Genomic DNA, 21,030 nt, shown 5'->3' with positions numbered 1-21,030 from the left:
GTAGCCCTCCACGCATGCAATAGCTGACTGAAGCAATAATCGGTCTTGTGATAGCATATTTTCAAAGATGTCATGCATAATTGGTCCTGTTTGACCCAACGCTGCATCCTCGAATTTCTTTTAGCCTGACATGTTAAACTGCTAGCAGGGGGGGGGGGTGTTTGTGAGCCAGCAGGGTGAGTTAATTCTGCAGGATTTGTAGCTCTAAATTAAATTTGCAGCTTTTTCTAAGGATTCTCAACCACAAATGTGCAGGATGAGCCTGCAGCCTTCGAGATAGGTCCCATGTGATTTCAACAGTTGGTCGAGGAACAGTTATCAGAAACAAACACAGCAAATAGTGACTTAGATCCTAATCTGTTTCTTTCTGTCTCCTCCTCGACACAAGGGGCCCCGACTGGTTAAGAGTGAGGAGAACACACAGGAAAGATTTGTGGAGGATTTTCTAAGAAGGCAGCGAACCCAACAGAAGTCTCCAGAGTGAGAAGCTGCAGGAACTTGTAAACAAGGAAAATCTTCAGCGAGGAAGAAATTAATACCATGCAACATTTATTTGTACCGTAAGTGAAAACCCTATTGTCTCTCATTTCAAACTGTGATGGAAACAGCGAGAAATACCTATAATTTAACTCTATTTTGATTAAGAAGCACAATGCTTGATAAGGCTTCTGTTAGACTAATCAAGTTTAACCAGACGGCAGAAAGTTTTCTGATTTGAAGGCAGAACGAGACACTTACTGTTAAAGTTGTACTCTGAAGGCCTTTCTTTCCATAACTTCTCTTTTCCGCCCCTCTCGAAGTTCTTTTTAAAACATTTTGCCTTGCACGCTTTGGCACACAGCACCATTCCTAACTCTGTTTGGCTAAGCAGAACCATAACACAGTCCACATCTGCAGGCCAAGAGAAACAAAACCGATACATCTAGAGGTACGAGCGTACAATGCACCTCCCGAAACATTTGCTATAACGACGGAGGCTTTCTGCCTCAGGGGAGCTTTTCTGCTTTTATACATATTTGTGTTGCTTTTTGAACTAGCATGTGATCGCAATGAGGCTTTTAGTAAGAGACAAAAAAGAACCTTTTCTGTTTATTGTATGTAATTATAGGTTACAGGGCTGTCCTCAGTAAATTTTTTGTGTGGCTTTGTTTTGCATCAAGTGTTTTTAATTCTGAAACTGAGCTTCACATGATATACATATTTTTCATGCTTTATGTTCAGTTTATCAGAAATGTAATCTCTTAACCAATGTGTCATACTGTGTAGAAATGTCAAAAGAACAGGATGCAATCCAAGCTATCTAATAATATGATCTTTGCTGCTTTTTGTGTTTAAAGATTACTGATGGTTTTACGTGGTTTTTCATTAAGCTACAACACAGAAGCCTCCACAACCCACATTAATTTGTTGAATGGGTTAATAATCGCAAATAATCTTTTTTTTTCTCAGAAATTGCTAGATTACATTAGCCTATTTACCAATTGACTATCCGAACATAATAGACACTATATTGCACATCTATTAGGTGAAATAATTGTTCTATGGTACTAAAACTCAGCTTTACTACATTAAATATGAGTGTCAACTGTACTTTTTTAGTCTCTATGGGTAAAAATAAATCTGCATCTTATTTTAATGAGCAAAATGTGCAAACATATTAATTATATATAGATAATATCAATTAACCAGAGTTGAATACATATGAGGAACATGCCATATATATAAAAAACCTTCCTAATACAGTAATGTTTGTGTATTGTTATGGAAAAAGCAAAAAGTGTATAGCATGTAGTGGATAGATATCATCTATACAACCCTGTCAAAATGCCACTTTTTGTGATGTAAATACATGAATCCAGGAAAAATAATTTCCCAACCTTTAAAACGACTTACAGTATATCCTGCACAATTTAATTCACAAGCAAACAAGCACATCGGTTGGAGGGAATAACGTAAACAATTTAAAAGCAACAATAACCTGGTTTGCATAAAGTCCCCACTCTTAAACTAATACTTCATTGAAGCACTTTTTGATGTAATTCCAGTGTTCAGACTACCTTGGTTCACACCTGCCTTAAATTATAGAATATGATTAACCACCAATAAAGTTCAGGTGTTCTAGTAGGCTGTCCTTGACATTTGCTCATCTGCATAGTTTACCTGATGCATTTTCAGGGAGGCTACCAAAATGATCTCATTGTACAAAGGTATCAGTCAGGGAAAGGGTACAAGAAAAATCCACCTAATTTGGTCTAAATTATATAACACAGTCATAAAGGCAGTCATGATTAATGGGAGAAAATATGGACCAATAGTCACATTACACAAGCTGGACATTTCTCCATAACCGATAAAAATCACAGAACACTGAAAAAATAGAAAGTGGTCAATGACGCTGCCAAGTAACACTGAAGGCGACCCAGTACTATCTGGTAATGCTAGTTGTGTCCTATGTGACAACAATCTCCTGTACTCTTCATATGTCTGGACTAAGGCATAGGGTTGAAAACAGAAGCATCTTCTTTCAAAAACAAACATCGAGGCCTGGCCAAATTTCCCCAAATCTACAGGGGGAATGTGTTGTGGCCTGCTGAAACCAAACTGAAACCTTTGGCCGCAGTTCATAAAGGTTTGTTTGGCCCAAAAACAAGAACGCCATACCCAAAGTGAAACATGGTGGTGGCAACATCATGCTGTAGGGCTACTTTTACTCAGATGAAATTAAGAGTTTCGGGCAGTTTGGTCACCCAAACCCTGAAGATAAAGATGGATTTTATTTTTCAGCATCATTGTGAGTCTAATCATGTGACAAACATCTCTGAAAGAATGACTTCACCAGAAGAACATTCAAGATTTTTTAATTGGCTTTGCGAATTCAGAGATTAATCTGTCAGCTAAACAGGGTTGTAAGACAACAGTTGCCTTCAACATCAGATTGATCTGAAGAACTTCTGCAAGGCAAAGGGGGCATTTATTACCAGGTCAGGATGTAATTGTAGGTCTACCCGTTTTATTTTATCCATTACTTCTAACGCTTTCTTTTTCAGTTGGACTGGACTATGCTGCAGTAAGGTGGAGAAAGTTACAAATGTACTTATAATAGCCTCTAAAGCCTGGTATGTTAGCAGGAGGGGGTTTAATCCTCTGCAGCTGCTCTACCCTATTGCATCTTCTGCAGATTAAAAAAAAAACTAAAGATTCTTACACCAGCTTTTTAAGGCAAGGTCTACAGTGGAAAAAATGGGGATAAAAATAGTTAAGAGCAACTTAAACCAGTTATTACCTGCTTGAAAAGAAACAGAACCAAGTTGATGCTCAGATTTAGATTTTGTTCTGGTTTAAATCAGCTCTAACTGTGAGTTTTCGGCCCCTACAGAGGAGCAATCCTGCAGCGCCTCGGTTTATCCGCCGCCTCTCCCACATTCTCAGACAGTTTATTAAAAAAATCAGACAAAAGGAAAACAAAAATGGCAGCCCTGTCTTATTTTTATAACCAGCGGACGCCATATTCTGCAGAAAGGACTATTACAAGCAGACGACCCTCTGGGTGTCATTAAAGGCCACCGCGACGCGAATGTATGCGGCAAATTTGCATAAAGCGTAGGGATGATTGTTTACTTTGATTTGCAGGTTTGAATAGCCCGGCTCGGTGAGAAAAAAAAAACAACACACACACTGACACTTCCTACAGCAATCAGCGTGGCTTTTACACAGCGCCGAGCTGAGCCATAAATCCTTTGATTAGGAAAGATTTTATTTGCACGACAGCTTAACACATCGTTTATTAACATTTAAGCAACGCAAATGCTCCTTTTATTATTCCTAAGTTGTGCATGACTTTTAAGAGAAACGGCGATGCAGAGAAGCGGCTTTGAGCGAGAGGAAAACAGCAAAAAGAGGCGGATAATTTGCACGGAGAGCCCAACATACCTGCGCCAGTGAGAGGAGAAGAAACTGAATATTTTATCGGAGCAGGACTCCCCTTTTTCTGCCCGCTTTCAGCCAGACTTCAAACCTTCCGGGTCGCCTGCTGTTCACTTCTGGGTGCTACAGGCGAGAGCAAAGAGGGGGGAAAACCCCGTTAAGACTGATTTTTAACCCATTTTCTGGCTCATGTTTTCACCCGATCTGTCTCCGTGCAGATGCTGCAGATGTGCGCGTTTGCCCCGCGTCGCTAATAAAAACGAGCGCATGAATAAGAGGGAGCTCGTTTTTAACAAGACCGTCCTGTAGGTGACTGCTGTGGAAATAATGGATAGTAACATGAATGTGACTCACATTTTTCTCAGCCCATGTTAAATATAAACCATGTAAATACTCGTTGCAGACATATTATGTAGAGTGGGGAATAAAAAGTGTTGCATCTATCATATTTTTCGGGTGCTTTGTGATAGCTGCGTGTCTTGTTGGAGATAATGTGCATTAAATATGAAGTGTAATCCACTGAGCCGCAGCAGCATGACAGGCTGCTAATATGCTCTGTGCTTAGCTCAGCAGGAGAGGGCACTGCTGCCACACAGAACCACAGCTGGTGGTCCATATGACCCCATCATTGTAGCTGGAAGCATGAAGGATATTCACATATGGGGTTATTGTTTTGGCTTTCAGATTATTTTATTACAGAGCTCTTATTGAGTTTTAGCTGTTGTAGAAAAGTGTTAATTACACTGGAGCTTTGTTTTGGTTTGGGATGATTAATTGTAATATTGTAAATACTGTGAAATACTTTGGTGACTTTTTATAAAGAAATAAGGGGTGCACCGATTGCAGCTTTCTGGTTGATCGCCAATCTTTTAAAAGCTAGACTTGCTGAATCCAATTTTAGTCAATATGATTTTTTTGTAAGTGAAACTGTCAGGTGTTAAAAGGTCACAATGCACTTTCAATGTTCTAGTCTAATTTGATTGAAAAACGCTGAACAATACCCATTAAATAATACAAACTTGTTTTAACTGCACATGAGGTGGTGCTTCCAAACACATGAAAAATTTAGAGCATAGCAGTTCCTTTAGTCTTTCATTTTTCACATTTTAAAAATGTCAAAAACTTGCACAAGAGGTTAGACAAGTAGAAGAGATCGGTGGATAAGATCGGTTTCACGTGTAAGTATCGGCCGATCACTTGAAATTAAGGAAATTGATCGATTGGTGCATAATTTGGAAAACATTAGTAAAAAAAAAAACCTTTAAACCCTTCTAAAAGATATTAAAACCATAACAGCGTTTTTTTTTTTTTTTTTTCTTTTATTGTGTTTTTCCTATAATTTCAGTGTTTTGTGCAATGCCTTTATGTTTTCTATAATATGCCCTTTCAAAAGTGTTCATATCCATCTTTTGCCATTTTGTTTTGTTACAACTACAAAAAAAATCTTCTGTAACAGCCACAAACATCAATATATTGTATTGGGATTTTATGTGATTGAACTACAAAAAAATAGCAATTATATGTAAGCCAAAATTTAATCATACCCTATGGACATTAAAATATATATATATTTATTTAAACAAGACGTTTGTGACAGAAAATGAGACATGGATCTCTTAAAAGATATTAAAACAGTCAGTCATTTTCTACCGCTTATTCCATAGTGGGTCGCGGGGGAGCTGGTGCCTATCTCCAGCAGTCTATGGGCAAGAGGCAGGGTACACCCTGGACAGGTCGCCAGTCCATTGCAGGGCAACACACAAACAACCATGCACACACTCATTCATACACCTAAGGGCAATTTAGAGAGACTAATTAACCTAACAGGCATGTTTTTGGACTGTGGGAGGAAGCCAGAGTACCCGGTGAGAATCCACGCATGCACGGTGAGAACATGCAAACTCCATGCAGAAAGACCCCTGGCTGGGAATTGAACCCAGGACCTTCTTGCTGCAAGGCAACAGTGCTACCAACTGCACCACCGTGCAGCCCAATATTAAAACAATGAGTATCAATTTTGAAAAAAATAATCAGTTTTTTAAACATCTGTATTTCTTTATATTTTATGTAAGAATTACATATTAAATATGATTCACAACCTCTTCAATAATTAATGAAAAAATTTATTGACATTGCAGCAATCAAACTATTCTTATATTTATACTTATTTCTGTCAAATAGTAACTTTACATTAGTTGTTGACTAAAATAAAAAGCGGGGTTCCACAAGGTTCCATCTTTTGGCCCCTCCTATTCAATATCTGCATGCTTCTCCTAGCGCAGATCATAACAAACAACAAGATAAGTTACCATAACTAGCTTCAGTTATTACAGCTAAAAACTACTGATCACACCCGAAATCTGGGTGTGGTGATGGACTCAGACCTGGCACATAAAGACAATCACCGTGTCAGCATTCTTTCACCTGAAGGACATTTCCAGGATTAAAGGACTAATGTCCCAGAAATAACTTGAAAAACTAATCCATGTTTTATAATCAGTCAAACTGATTACTGCATCAGTGTCTTCACAGGTCTGTCTAAACGGTCAATCAGACAGCTGCACCTGATCCAGAACGCTGCTGCCCGTGTCTTCACTAGAACTAAGAAAGTGGAGCACATCACCAGTTCTAAAGTTCCTACACTGGCTCCCAGTATCTCAGAGAATATAGTTTAAAATACTTCTGTTGGTTTATAAGCCACTGAATAGCTTGGCACCAAAGAACATTAAAGATTTATTGTCGTATCAACCTTCCAGACCACTCAGGTCTTCTGGTTTAAGTCTGCTCTGCATCCCCAGAATCAGAACCAAAAATGGAGAAGAAGCATTCAGTTCTTATGATCCACTAATCTGGAACAAACTCCCAGAAAACTGCAAAAATGCCGAATCCCTTTTAAATCAAGGTTAAAATGTTCTATTTAAACTATTAACTGAAACATCATTCCAGCTTTACTTTATTAAGCCACTGCAAAGTATTTTTGTTTCTTTCTTACGTTTCTGCATGTAAAGCACTCTGAATTGTCTCGTTGCTGAAATGTGCTATACAAATAAACTTGGCTTGCCTACTTGCCTTATAATCACTGAGTAGCTCTTTTGCATGTTTCCACTGGCTATTGTAATGGTTCATCTTTGGTGATGAGCTCCAAGTATTTGAGGGTGGAAGGCCTCCTTGGCATGACCCTAATCTTTAGCTCCCGCCACAGATTCACTATCAGATTCGGGTCAGGACTCTGGCTGGGCCTCAAAATATATTACTTTCAGTGGGCAGAAACATTCTGATAAAATCTAAAGATTACTTTAAACCTACATCTGCTAGTGGCATTAATAATTTAACTGTATTTGTAAAATGAAAGGAAATTATGCATGGTCAGCATTTTCTTTAGAAAATAGATCTGAAAAGTGTGAAATGCATTTGTAATCAGCCTGCCTGAGTTAATACTTAAACCACCCTTTGCTGCATTTATAGTCACAGATCTTTAGGTGTATGTCTCTTACCAGATTTATCCAGAGACAAAATGTTTTGCCCACAGCATGATGCAGCCACCACCATGGTCTACTGTGGAGGATGGTAGTAATAGGAGCCCTATTTATTGTGAGATTAAATTATCCACAGGTGAACTCTGTTTACTGATTACGTCACTTTAAAAGGTGCTTTGTTCCACTGCATTTTATTTAGGGGAATCAGAGTAAAAGGGTCTGAATACAAATGTACAGCAAGTGTTTCAGATTTTAATTTGTAAAGACTATTTTAAAACCATGTATGATTCATGTTCCACTTCATAATCACTTTGTTTTGGCCAATCACACAATCTCAAGAAAATACTTTGAGATTTGTGGTTGAAGTGAGATAATATCGAAACGTTGAAAGGCCATGAATAATTTTTTCTTTGTTTTTACGTGTCCTGTCCGGCAGAGTAGCACTCACAATTGTTGTCTGAGTGCCAAGAAGAGGCCGAACAGATTTACTACAGCTAACGCTATAATTGATATTCAGACCCATTCGATAAATTTAAATATTGTTGAAAAGTTCATTTATTTCAATAATTTAGCTCATCAGGTGAAACACATTATATAGATTAACTGCACTCAAACTGATGTTATAAAGCCTTTATTTCTATTAATTATATATATATATATGGATTTTCTGCTTGCAGCCTAACAAAAACACAACATTTAAGTTTCTCCATAAGCCTTAGACAACCAAAGGCATTCCCTTCCTTTATTAAAACAACACTTTCACGCTGCAAATTTGCTATTTATTTGCTTTTCTGTAAATTTATGGAGTGACTAATTGTTGCCGGTGCATTTATTTTTCTTTTCGTTTTTCAACTCAAAAAGAGTCTCAGCTAAAAGAAAAGCTCCATGAAGCTGGGAACATACCAGGTCTGAGGTTTTCAATTCAGCAGCTGAGTTAAAAGACCTTGAATCATCCTGTATGTTTCCTGTGATCAGAGCAGTGGCAATATGGTTCAACAGGTCGACTGATTACATCCTTTTCCGTAGATGGGAAGTCACTAAATGTAATCACGTTAACTGTATTTTTAAATTTCAGCCAGATTTAACATTTTTCTCTAGGGAAATAATCCATATAATTACTTGTTTAAATATAGAAGGTAATGGAGTAATGGGTGTTGCTACACAGCAGTGAGCAAATCAGAAACAAGAGCCTCACAGACATGCTGCTGTGCTCCTTGGTAACACCATTTTCTGACAATCCTTTATTATTTCACTCCTGATGTTACTTCTCCCAACCACATAACCCAAAATGGCAACTTTAATCTCATGTCAGTTTTGCATTTCTATGTAAATTAGGATGTAAATGTACACCTCAATGCATCTGCTGAGCACTGACAGTAACAGATACAACACCTTGAAATATTATAGGTTCCACTGGCATGATTTTAATTAGGATTTTCTCTGTGACAGACCAACACAAAGCCAAAAACAAAACTCAAGCTCAGTCAGATTGGATAATGAGCTTCTGCATGCATAGATATTTACAGGGGTTGGACAATGAAACTGAAACACCTGTCATTTTAGTGTGGGAGGTTTCATGGCTAAATTGGACCAGCCTGGTTGCCAGTCTTCATTGATTGCACATTGCACCAGTAAGAGCAGAGTGTGAAGGTTCAATTAGCAGGGTAAGAGCACAGCTTTGCTCAAAATATTGAAATGCACACAACATTATGGGTGACATACCAGAGTTCAAAAGAGGACAAATTGTTGGTGCACGTCTTGCTGGCGCATCTGTGACCAAGACAGCAAGTCTTTGTGATGTATCAAGAGCCACGGTATCCAGGGTAATGTCAGCATACCACCAAGAAGGACGAACCACATCCAACAGGATTAACTGTGGACGCAAGAGGAAGCTGTCTGAAAGAGATGTTCGGGTGCTGACCCGGTTTGTATCCAAAAAACATAAAACCACGGCTGCCCAAATCACGGCAGAATTAAATGTGCACCTCAACTCTCTTGTTTCCACCAGAACTGTCCAGCAGGAGCTCCACAGGGTCAATATACACGGCCGGGCTGCTATAGCCAAACCTTTGGTCACTCATGCCAATGCCAAACGTCGGTTTCAATGGTGCAAGGAGCGCAAATCTTGGGCTGTGGACAAAGCGAAACATGTATTGTTCTCTGATGAGTCCACCTTTACTGTTTTCCCCACATCCAGGAGAGTTACGGTGTGGAGAAGCCCCAAAGAAGCGTACCACCCGGACTGTTGCATGCCCAGAGTGAAGCATGGGGGTGGATCAGTGATGGTTTGGGCTGCCATATCATGGTATTCCCTTGGCCCAATACTTGTGCTAGATGGGCGCGTCACTGCCAAGGACTACCGAACCATTCTTGAGGACCATGTGCATCCAATGGTTCAAACATTGTATCCTGAAGGCGGTGCCGTGTATCAGGATGACAATGCACCAATACACACAGCAAGACTGGTGAAAGATTGGTTTGATGAACATGAAAGTGAAGTTAAACATCTCCCATGGCCTGCACAGTCACCAAATAAAATATTATTGAGCCACTTTGGGGTGTTTTGGAGGAGCGAGTCAGGAAACGTTTTCCTCCACCAGTATCACGTAGTGACCTGGCCACTATCCTGCAAGAAAAATGGCTTAAAATCCCTCTGACCACTGTGGAGGAGTTGTATATGTCATTCCCAAGACAAATTGACGCCGTATTGGCCGCAAAAGGAGGCCCTACACCATACTAATAAATTATTGTGGTCTAAAACCAGGTGTTTCAGTTTCATTGTCCAACCCCTGTATGTCTTATCACAGGCTGTCAGTCAGTTTTAGGTTTGAACTTTGACTGGGCCATTCTAACACATGAAAATGCTCTGATCTAAACCATTCCACTGAACGCCTGGCTTTATGTTTATGGTCATTGTCATGCTGGAAGGTCTCAACTCTTTTTGCAGAAATGAACGGGTTTTCTTCCATGATTGCCCTGCGTTTAGGTCCACCTATTTTGCCATCAGTTCTGACCAGCTTCCCAGTCCCTGTTGAAGAAAAGCAACCCCACAGCATGACGTGTGACCACCAAGTTTTATGGTTGGCATGGTGTATTTAGAGGTTTAGTTTAACTTTATGCCATATGCCAAAAAGTGTCAGTATTCCACATATTTCCTGTGTTCCCTTCACCTTGCCTGGAAATGTGAACATTGGTAGTATCAAGTCAAGTCACCAGTGGCTGAAAGAGATAGGCCTCTGTGATACTTCTGAAACCCACTGGTTGCACTGGATTTTATTCAGGGGTATCAGAGTAAAGGGGTGAAAACCCATGCCTCCGGAAATACATTGAAATTAGTGATCATAACATACAATATGAAAAGTATTATTAAAAATTTAGCAATCCAGTAAAAATCTGAGAGATACGCTGTGAGATAAAAGGTGTGAACTAAGTCAACAGATTGCATCAAAACCTCTCTAACTAGATCAGATGACGTTGTACAAGCTGTACTGCAATTTATTTTTCACATTAATTAAATATAAAATAAATTCTTGTTTAAAAATTGTTTGCTTATTCATGAATTGAAATTTAAAACAACTTGGGATGGATTGTTCATCTCAAGGAAAAATATTCAGGATTTCAAATAAAAACTCTTTTGTCCTTCAGCTTACTGAGCCTGGACCTCCTCAGGCTGACCTTATGGCACAAGTTATTTAAGTTTAATAGCTGTTCTGGCTCATTTGTGAATTCAAAATAAGATTTCAACTTGTCTTTAAATCTGTAAAATGAATGTTGTATAAACTTTAGTTGATCAAAAAGGGCCCAATCCGCTTGTAACAAACAACCAATACAGGATACCTTTGCCTTACAAAGTAATTTTTAATTCATGCTTAGGAGCAGATTGCAACACAGCATTAAAATGCACCATTTGACCCAGCTTTATATAACCTCCTGAATGGTGTGTATCCAGCTTTTCAATCTGAACAAACTGGGTGAAGCAGAGTTGTTTGTATGCCTTCCATCCAACTTGCCCTTTGTCCACATCAGCGGGTTTCTCTTTAAAAACAGACACATAGACAAACATATTGCATCTGTTTGCAGGATGGTTAGTTAGTTGTTCCAATGGTTCTGTTGACTGCATAAACACAGCCACACCCTCCAGAAACAAACATGCTCTGTCACCTCCACAGGCCAGGTGCAGGAAGGGCTGGGAGGCGTTGGGGGGGGAGGAGGGAAGGCTTGTTATCCCTGTGAGGGTGGAGCAAAAGGGGGAGGTAAGGAAAGCGGATGAAGCATTTGAAGCTCATATTGACATGCTGCTCTGCAGGCTCGTGTGAGAACAGGTACGAACTAATAAACTCCATGGCGGCCGTTTTCTTCTGTAGAGATTTATTTGTTTTAGTAAAATAATTTTCAATCGCAGAGATACTTTCCCTCCAGTTTGAACCAGTCTGACTATACAGGTTTGTGGTTTGTTGGTGTATTTATCTTCAGATACCCTTCAGTCTCTGCATGGTCTATCTGAATTATTTTATATTATTCTTGCTGACTCAGGGACACAGCTGATCTTGTCCCTGAGCGTCTCTGTCTGATCCAGGGTTCATTACCGGTCTACGCAATCCAAAAAGGATCCAAAACTCTTGAACATTCACTAATAGTATATTTGTCTTCTGTAGATGGTTTATTTCTAGCAGAACTGACATTCCTGAACTCCTCTTCCCTGAGGCAAAACGAAAAACCTGTTAGTCCATGTTTGTTGTGTCCTTGCAGCCATGGATGGTGTGTTGGAAGGAGCATTGGTGTTGTCTGCGTGCAAGCTGGTCTGCAGTCTCTTCTTCCTGCCATCTCTGGATGCGTCCCACAGTCCTGTCAGCTTCTGCTGCTGCTGCCTCTTGATCTTTACAGACTTCCTGGTCTCAGGTAAGGACATGATCAGGTGTGCCTCTCATTATGCTTATATAATTCAGCACTCCTGGCTCCTTGCCCATTGGGCAAGCTGGCACCCCCAGTTAAAAAATGTAACACTATTTTAGATTTCCAGTACTGATACCCTGTAGGTCAGTGGTTTTATCTCTCATTTTTCTAAAGTGATTCCAGCAGAAACTAGATGTGGTTACAGGTGCAGCTCATTTGTTTCTGACCCCACCCAAATGTGGTGCAGGGGTTCATGATCAGACATTAAACCTGTGTGAAGCTTTTAAACAGTTCTCTAAGTTACTGTTGATTCTGGTGACTTAAAGCCTTCGGTGAGTTTAAGAAAATGCTCCTTCCTTTTATTTATGTATCACCAATTAACAACAATGATGATCTAAAGGCACTTAACAAGACAAACCCAAATCATATCCAGCTGTATATAATCTAATTCCAGTCTAAATAAATTCAGATGAATCCAATTCATTTTAATCCAGCTGTTTAATCAAGTATTAACTCCTTACATAATGGAGTTTCGGATTAAAAATCACTGAAAAAAGCCTGAGCTGTGATATTTGGGCTGCGATCGCAGCTGCATTTGCTTAGGCTCTGTCTGTTTGTGTAGCTAAAGTTGTGATCTACAAATAAGATCAAATTACTGAGTCATATTAAGTCAGTTATGTAAGCTATCTACATGTGAAATGTAATTAATGCAACAAAGAACTTTATTAATTTAAGTAATGTACTTTTTAACATTATTTAACTGGAATCTGGGCAACATTTTAACCATATAAATGTGTAAACTAACAAATATATTTCAAAAGCATGTTTCTTATTGTTGTCATTTAAAATGTTAAAAGTCTATGTCAACGGTTTGCTTTCTTTACACTTCAGTGTCAGAGTTTTCAGTCCACAAATTAAAAAAGCAACATCTAGAGAAGATTAACGGTATCTGAAAGCCATTTGTTTATCTGTCAAATTACGCATTCATTGGTATTTCTCATAGATTCTCTCAATGAAATGGGAACAAGTTGTGTCTATGTCAGAGGCTGCAGTTAACAAAGTCCCAGAAGATTAAAAAAAATTAGATCTTTGATGAGTTGAATGTAGATTCTCAGTCATCCAGGACATGACAGTCCTAAATGCTTAAGTAGAAGGAAACTGGACTTCTTCTCTTATTTCTTGAAGACGTTTCACCTCTGATCCAACAGACTTTTTCAGTTCTTCAGAGCTGAATAGAAATACATGTCAAACTTAACTGTTAAATAATAAAAAGCAGATATCTTCCTTCTACTTCACAGTTCTGCAATACTTTGTGTTTGTCCATTGCATAAAATCCCAACATCTTACCAAGGGGGATTTGTTTCTGTGGTCTGGAAGGAGGTGGATAAACATGATGAGCATATTTAACGATGAAGGTGTTTTCAACAAAGAAGCTTGATCAAATGGGTCCGAGGAAGTACAGTCATGTTAGCCCAGGGAAATGTGATTTAAATTCTGAACTCCTTACCTTGAAGTACTATCTAAGTACATGTCTTGAATTCAGATATGCATTGCACACGTGCCACATCTCTCTGTCTACATCGCCTCCACCGATAAGATTCTTGGCCAGAAAAGCAGGCGCATCTTATCTGAATGTCCCTGTCTATCCAGGGTCAGTGGTGCAACACAGGCAGCTTGAATCCTCACTGATAATCACATTTTCTCTGCTTGAATTTGGTTCTTCCAGCCACTTAAGATGTGACTTTAGAGTTCTGATTTGTGAAAGTGAAGCTCTCTGCAGCTTTTATCAGTAATAGTGCTCTTACTAAACATGCACTACAAGCTTGTCAAGGTTCAACCACTTAGGTTGACCTAACACAACCTTTCCGAAGCTTTCTCAATGAAGACAGGTGTGCACAAAGGTGATGTGGTCTCCCGCACTCCTCTTCAGTTGGCCCCATCATTTGAACAGTATTCAAAGGCATTTAAATCGCGAGACCCTTCAGATTGAATAGGTTTGGGAGTATAAATATCTCCACTCACTGGTGGCAGAGAAGAAGATTTATAGGTTCCACTGCCGAATTGAATATGAGGTGTCGGCGTTCATGTCCCACCAGCAGTGCGTGTGGAAGAAGCTCAATTTCTCTTTAGGGACCAAGATGAGCCTCTTTTTTTCCTCCATCAGATCGTTGGAGTACACGCAAATGATGAAATCACAAACTACATCAACTGAGATAGAGGTTTCAATAGCTGGCATACTGCTTGAGGCATTTGAAGGGTGATGGTGTGAAACATTCGACACCAAGCAGTGTCATGGTCTGAGGTTGTTTCGGACCAAAACGCAGACAAGAACTGGGCAGCATGTTCAGAGAAGGCTAGTTTTAATAAGGCTTGAAATCGGCACTTACAATTCCGCTGGGAGGAAATACTCCGTAGCACCAAAACAGGAGAACATGAGGAACATGACGGGCCATAACACGAGGAAACAGCGGGAAACAAAGGAAACAGACCAACTAATATACATAGGAAAAGGAGTGTGGAACAACAAGCAGGAAATCAATGGAACAGGAGACAGGTGTGACATGGCTAGCAGGGAGGCTGAAGGACAGGTGAAACTAATTACAAAACTAAACCATGGGAGAAGGGACTGAATAACAAACTCAGAAAAACAGATCTAAGAAAACTGTAACAACCTGGAAAATAAGAACTAACAAAGTAACCTGAAGACATAGAGGAAGACCTAACTGAAAAGTAAACAAATCCCAACAAATACTGACTGAACTAAGTGGGAGGGAAGCAGAGAAAGCGATGAAGAATAAATGCAAACCAAAACGTAAACAATAAGTGGAACTAGGTATAATGGCAAACAATAACTAAAAGCTAACCTATCAGAAGGAACTAAAACAATAGAGACTAACACGGGCAACTAAACTAGGGATAAGGCTGGGAAGAACTACAAATATAAAGGGAAACAAACACTGACTAAATAATAACTGAAGGGGAGACAAGAGGAGGAACAGGTAAAAGAAACTAATAAACCAGAAGAGCGCAGCAAGAACAAATAACCTAACAATAAACAAGCACAGAAACACTAAGCAAGAAAGTAAACTAGAAAACTCAAAGAAGCAAAGAGAACTGAAATAATAGTAATAATCAAAGGAGAAAACCATTCTAAGTAATAAATAAATGAGAAAGCAACCACCAAGGGAACTATGGGCTTGAGGAGAAAGAACTACTAAAACTAGGAGGCAGGAGAGAGAACAAAACCATCAGGGAACAGAAGGAATAAACAAACATAACTACTAAACCCAAAGGAATAGAAACATCTAGCTGAAAAGTAAACAGACACAAAATCACAACAAAGTCCAAAATGGCAGATCCTGACAAGCAGTTTGTGGCTGATGTCATGCTTGCGCACAACACCTCAGTTTTTGCTGGCGGTGATGCCAAGGCTATAGATGTCGTGTTTGACATTGTCCGCTCCTCCAAGGCTTGCAACATTATGAACAGACAGTTCTTGATGCTGCCTGTAGACATTAAGGAAGTGCTCACAACAAATGGTTTGATAGGCACTGCTGATCTTGATGGTGTGCAGATTGAGCAATTGTGGGTGTTTTAATATCTCACTGCAGGCAGAGAAGATGTAACTGCAGATTTACGCTGATGAACTGAATCTGGGGTGTTAGGAAGAAGCCAAATACCCACAGTATCTCACAAATGTGAGTACACCCCCATGTGAAAATGTCCTTGAATGTCTCTAAGAAGACATGAATCAACCTTTTCAAACACGGTGTCTCAGTCGAATTTTTGAAGCCTCCCTGCATGAGCGAAGAGCAAACTACACCATCTGAGGACGATGCCAGCAGCCTCCATCTCTTGAAGAAGGATGCAGGATGAACGTTGATCAACCAGCGACCTGCGCACTAGATTATCTATCCTGATGCACCACGAGAAAAATGTATAGAGCAGAATAAAGACAATGTGACGTTTTAATGTCTTGAAAGCAAAGCCTCAAATGACATAACGTCCCCGTTTAAAAATTACGTTGTGCATATGAGGAAACAGGGACAAATGTAAGTGTGATTAAGTTTAATCACACATCAAACAGAAAATACAATACATTTACAGTTCACATTATTACAAAGGCAAGTTTATTTATTAGTAAAGGGTAAATCAAAATGCTTTACATGAAGAACAAATACTGAATTCCCCCAAGAAATGGTGTTTAAAGCCTTTAATAGAGGATCCAGTTTCCTCCTAAATAAATATCGCAGTGTACAAATAGACATTCATTAATCCCAGATAAATTAGCACATCAGTGCAACATTAATAGATAGTAATCAGCTGATCAAATAAGTTAGAGATAATATTTGAGCACCAATCAGCCCAAACTTCTCACAACTAATATCTGCCAACTTTTCTCTACTTTTTGACAAACTCACTGATATGAAGTGTTTCTACTACAGTTAAGGCAATTATCACTAATACTAACTTCACAGAACCACACTTTGCAAAAATCCAACCCATCTAATTTGCCCGGGCACCTGGGATCCTGCTGAATCTTTGTCTTGTGTTCCCACAGCTTTCCTGAGTTTCCTCTACACCTTGAAGTTCTGGTTGACTGAGCTGAACCCACCAGGTGACATCATTGCCCTGCGTTTGCTGCTCTTCCTCAGCCACACCTATGGAGCCGTGCTGGTGCTAACTACGTTTCTGATCGCCATGGAGACCCTGATCAGAGTGCTTTGGCCTCATGTTGCTGGTGTTCCCAGGACGGTGGACTATGATGGGGAGGAGGAAGAGGACGGTGGCGTCTTGGATAAAGGCGAAAGTTTGCCACAGGTGGTCAGTTTCTTCTGTTGCCTGTCGGTGTGGATTGCCGTGGCCTTCAGTGTCAGGTGGCATTGGAAGTTGGAGGAAGGGTGGGCTGCCGCTTGTTTGGACATAACCAACTCTCTTGTCAGATGTCTACCTAACTTCTTCAGTCCCATGCACAGTCTCACCAATCCCTACTGGAGCGTGGCCTTCCTCATCCTGCTCGGGTTCCTGCTGACAGCCAACAAAGGCCTGCAGAGAAGAAACCAGACCTCTGCAGAGCCAAATAGAACACCGAAGTATAGGGAAGGATTGTTGCAGGCCTTGGATGGAGCTGCACCTGCAGCCTTCAAGCCTGTGAATCCAGAGATGATTATGTCACAGTGTGTTTACAGAGACTTTGTCCTCATCTCCCATGACTGTTTGCCTGAAAAGACGGGAAGACAGGAACTCAGGAAACATGTTTCCCCGCTTTTTAGGATTGAGCAACGCTCAGATTCAAATCGAACAAGCCTGAGCGGGTGTCGACTGTGGGGTTTTCCAAGCCTGGAGGAGAATGCAGTAATAGGGTTTGTAAGCGTGCTTTCCATTTTCACGCTGCCCTTCTACGTCAGCGTGAATATTCTTCTGATCAGGACCATAGATGTTCTGCTGCAGTGGTGCATCAAGTCTTTACTTTCATCTGCAGCCAACAGCAGAGACACTCCAGCCTCTCACAGAGATACACAGGTTTAAAAAACAAAGCGAGACAGATGAGTGTTTGCAACAGAACCATGAAGAATGGTACCAGTGTGCAAATGGCTGTTTTACCTGTTAACAATGCTTTGACAGGAGAGTAAACACACCCTCCCAGGCAGCTATTCACGTGTTGGAAATAATATTTGGAAAGTGCTGGAAAGTGCTGAGCTGGCAGGTCAGGGCGTGCTTGCAGAGAGAATACACCCACACCTGGCACTTCTTTAACTGCTCAGAGCATCAGTTTCCTCAGACTTTACACAAAACTGCATCTAATGTGAGATTGATCCAGGGGCAAACAGTGTCTTGAAAAGGTGTAACATTATGTCCGTTGATGCCGCCTGACGTAAAGATGCATGTAATAAACACCAAGTGATTTAAGGGAAAACGGATAGTTTTTCTTGCTACTGCGGAGTTATGCAGATTCAAATTATTTACATTTCTACATACAATTCCTCACAAGAGTATTCATACTTCTGACTTGATACTTCGTGCACATTCTGTTTTTTGCACAAGCACAAATGCATTTTTCACTCGACCATCATTCCCTACAGACATGACCCCTATACAACAAGAGCAATAAGCAGACGCCGCACCCTCAGTCAAATATTTTGTGCAACTTTCGATAAAGTTAGAAAAATATCATGTGGTGAGCTACAGGGCAGATTAAAAGTATGATAGCTAAGCATTTATTAAATCTAAGCAATCGCAGATGCTGCTATTTATTTCCATCATACAGGGCATACAGTTAAAAACCAAATATCAACAGACACTGTTAAAAAAGACTCATAATCCTTTCTTCTTACTATCTGACATAAAATCAGACTAAACTTTTCCCTTTTTTAAATTAATTAGTATAGCTAAAATTGTTTCTACCTGGATGACAGATTGGGTTAATGCGAGGTTGGAAGTAAGGATCTGCTGTCATTACTACGGCTTAGGGTTTGAAAATGGAAAAAGTGGTTTTTAAGGTTGCTCTTAATGATCTAGAGAGGGGATCATTTGTCTGTTAATGTTGTAATTGAGAGATGTTTTGTTCTGCTATTTATGATGGTGTATAATTGTTCTTTTCTTTTGTTACATGTTTTGTTCTGAATGACATGTAACTGTGGTGCTGCCAGTCTTGGCCAGGCCTCTCTTTTACAACAGATCCTTAATCTCAGTGGGATTTTCCTGGTGAAAATAAGGGTAATAATAAAGTTACCAGAATACTGGTTTAATTCATAATTCTTTGGGAATTTAGGAAATCCCAGGTGAAGATGTCATGGCTTTGTAAGCTTCTGATAGGTTGATTCACAACATTTGAATTATATGGAGGCACACCTCCGGTGTATTTTGAAGAAACACGTCAAGCAAACAGACTCCTTGTTGTGTGACCTAATAGAAATTCAGAAGAAATCAGGGACAATGTCAGAAGGAGGATTGCCGACCTCAACAGGTTTGGTCTGAATTTCTGAATGTGGCGGGTTTATCTGTTCAAACAAGTATAAGAATCAGAATCAGAATCAGAAAAGCTTTATTGCCAAGTACGTTTTTGGACATACAAGGAATTTGTTTTGGCGTAGTCAGTGCAATACAATACAAATTAAAAAGTATAAACATATCTACAATATAATATAAATATATGTGCACAGTTTTAAGTGAGTGAGAGTAAGTATAGAGCAGTATAAGATGCAAGAGCAATACAACAGTGCAGGTGATCATTGTGCAAGTAAAGCAGGAGTCCAAGCTGAGCGTTAATGTAACGCATAGAGTTACAGGTTACAGGTGTCCTGTCAGCAAAAAAAAGTGGGGGGGGGGGAGAAAGGGAGAGTGTCAGTGTGGTTTCCGGGCTTTGTTAACCAGGCTGGTGGCAGATGGGAAAAAACTGTTCTTGTGGCTTGAGGTTTTGGTCCGGATGGACCGCAGCCTCCTGCCAGAGGGGAGAGTCTCAAAGAGTCTGTGACCGGGGTGGGAGGGATCAGCCAGAATCTTCCCTGCCCGCTTCAGGGTCCTGGAGGTGTACAGTTCCTGGAGCGACAGTAGACTGCAGCCAATCACCTTCTCAGCAGACCGAATGACACGCTGCAGCCTGCCCTTATCCTTGGCTGTAGCAGCGGCGTACCAGATGGTGATGGAGGAGCTGAGGATGGACTCAATGATGGCTGTGTAGAAGTGCACCATCATAGTCTTTGGCAGGTTGAATTTCTTCAGCTGCCGCAGGAAGAACATCCTCTGCTGGGCTTTCTTGATGAGGGAGCTGATGTTTGGCTCCCACTTCAGATCCTGGGAGATGATGGTTCCCAGGAAGCGGAAAGATTCCACAGTGTCAATTGTGGAGTCACAGAGGGTGATGGGGGCAGGTGGGGCTGGGTTCTGCCTGAAGTCCACAACCATCTCCACTGTCTTTAGAGCGTTGAGCTCAAGGTTGTTCTGGCTGCACCAGTCCAACAGATGGTCCACCTCCCATCTGTACGCGGACTCGTCACCATCAGAGATGAGTCCGATCAGGGTGGTGTCGTCCACAAACTTCAGAAGCTTGACAGACTGGTGACTGGAGGTGCAGCTGTTGGTGTACAGGGAGAAGAGCAGAGGAGAGAGAACACAGCCTTGGGGGGAACCAGTGCTGATGGTCAGGGAGTCAGAGACGTGCTTCCCCAGCCTCACGCGCTGCTTCCTGTCAGACAGGAAGTCAGTGATCCACCTGCAGGTGGAGTCGGGCACACTCAGCTGGGAGAGCTTCTCCTGTAGCAGAACTGGGACGATGGTGTTGAAGGCAGAGCTAAAATCCACAAACAGGATCCTGGCATAGGTTCCTGTGGAGTCCGGGTGCCGGAGGATGAAGTGAAGGGCTAGGTTGACTGCATCATCTACAGACCTGTTGGCTCTGTAGGCAAACTGCAGGGGGTCCAGGAGGGGGTCGGTGATGTCTTTTAGGTGTGAGAGCACAAGGCGCTCAAAGGACTTCATCACCACAGAGGTCAGGGCGACGGGTCTGAAGTCATTAAGCCCTGTGGTCCTTGGCTTCTTGGGAACAGGGACGATGGTGGAGGACTTGAAGCAGGCTGGCACATGACATGTCTCCAGTGAGGTGTTAAAAATGTCTGTGAAGACTGGAGACAGCTGATCAGCACAGTGCTTCAGGCTGGCTGGTGAGACAGAATCTGGACCAGCAGCTTTCCGGGGGTCTGTCTCCTGAAGAGTTTGTTTACGTCCCTCTCCTGGATGG

General features: G+C 40.8%; 2 protein-coding genes across 9 annotated transcripts in view; one reads left to right on the top strand and one right to left on the bottom strand.

The window, feature by feature from the left end:
• znf362a (zinc finger protein 362a) overlaps window positions 1-21,030 on the bottom strand; it is a 49,783-nt gene that overhangs the window by 22,524 nt on the left and 6,229 nt on the right. Inside the window, exon 1 of one of the 5 annotated variants that reach the window (XM_047347775.1) lies at window positions 3,931-4,706. The exons of 3 other annotated variants lie outside the window; for them this stretch is intronic. The gene's annotated coding sequence lies outside the window, so the exon portion shown is untranslated. Of the gene's footprint in view, window positions 1-3,930; window positions 4,707-21,030 lie in introns of those variants that run through there. One more of the 5 variants, XM_047347774.1, reaches the window with a different exon arrangement.
• On the top strand, window positions 226-19,036 carry LOC124856856. 4 transcript variants are annotated; one of them, XM_047347779.1, is made up of 3 exons: window positions 226-560; window positions 12,150-12,299; window positions 16,855-19,036. In XM_047347779.1, exons 2-3 carry the CDS (start codon window positions 12,152-12,154, stop codon window positions 17,820-17,822), a joined length of 1,116 nt encoding a protein of 371 aa, XP_047203735.1. In that variant the 5' UTR covers window positions 226-560; window positions 12,150-12,151; the 3' UTR covers window positions 17,823-19,036. The 4 variants fall into 4 exon arrangements, with proteins under 4 accessions (XP_047203735.1, XP_047203734.1, XP_047203733.1 ...); XM_047347778.1 differs by lacking the exon at window positions 226-560 and adding an exon at window positions 11,261-11,722; XM_047347777.1 differs by lacking the exon at window positions 226-560 and adding an exon at window positions 11,261-11,842.

Source organism: Girardinichthys multiradiatus, chromosome 20 (genome assembly GCF_021462225.1).
Source record: "Girardinichthys multiradiatus isolate DD_20200921_A chromosome 20, DD_fGirMul_XY1, whole genome shotgun sequence".
NCBI classification, from domain to species: Eukaryota; Metazoa; Chordata; class Actinopteri; order Cyprinodontiformes; family Goodeidae; genus Girardinichthys; species Girardinichthys multiradiatus.
This window is presented reverse-complemented; position numbering and strand designations above follow the sequence as displayed.

Bases quoted from the DNA above. Each gene is read 5' to 3' on its own strand.
- LOC124856856 (XM_047347779.1), top strand. From the start codon at position 12,152: ATGGATGGTGTGTTGGAAGGAGCATTGGTGTTGTCTGCGTGCAAGCTG. The intron at 12,300-16,854 runs GTAAGGACATGA...GTGTTCCCACAG, and splicing joins TACAGACTTCCTGGTCTCAG to CTTTCCTGAGTTTCCTCTAC.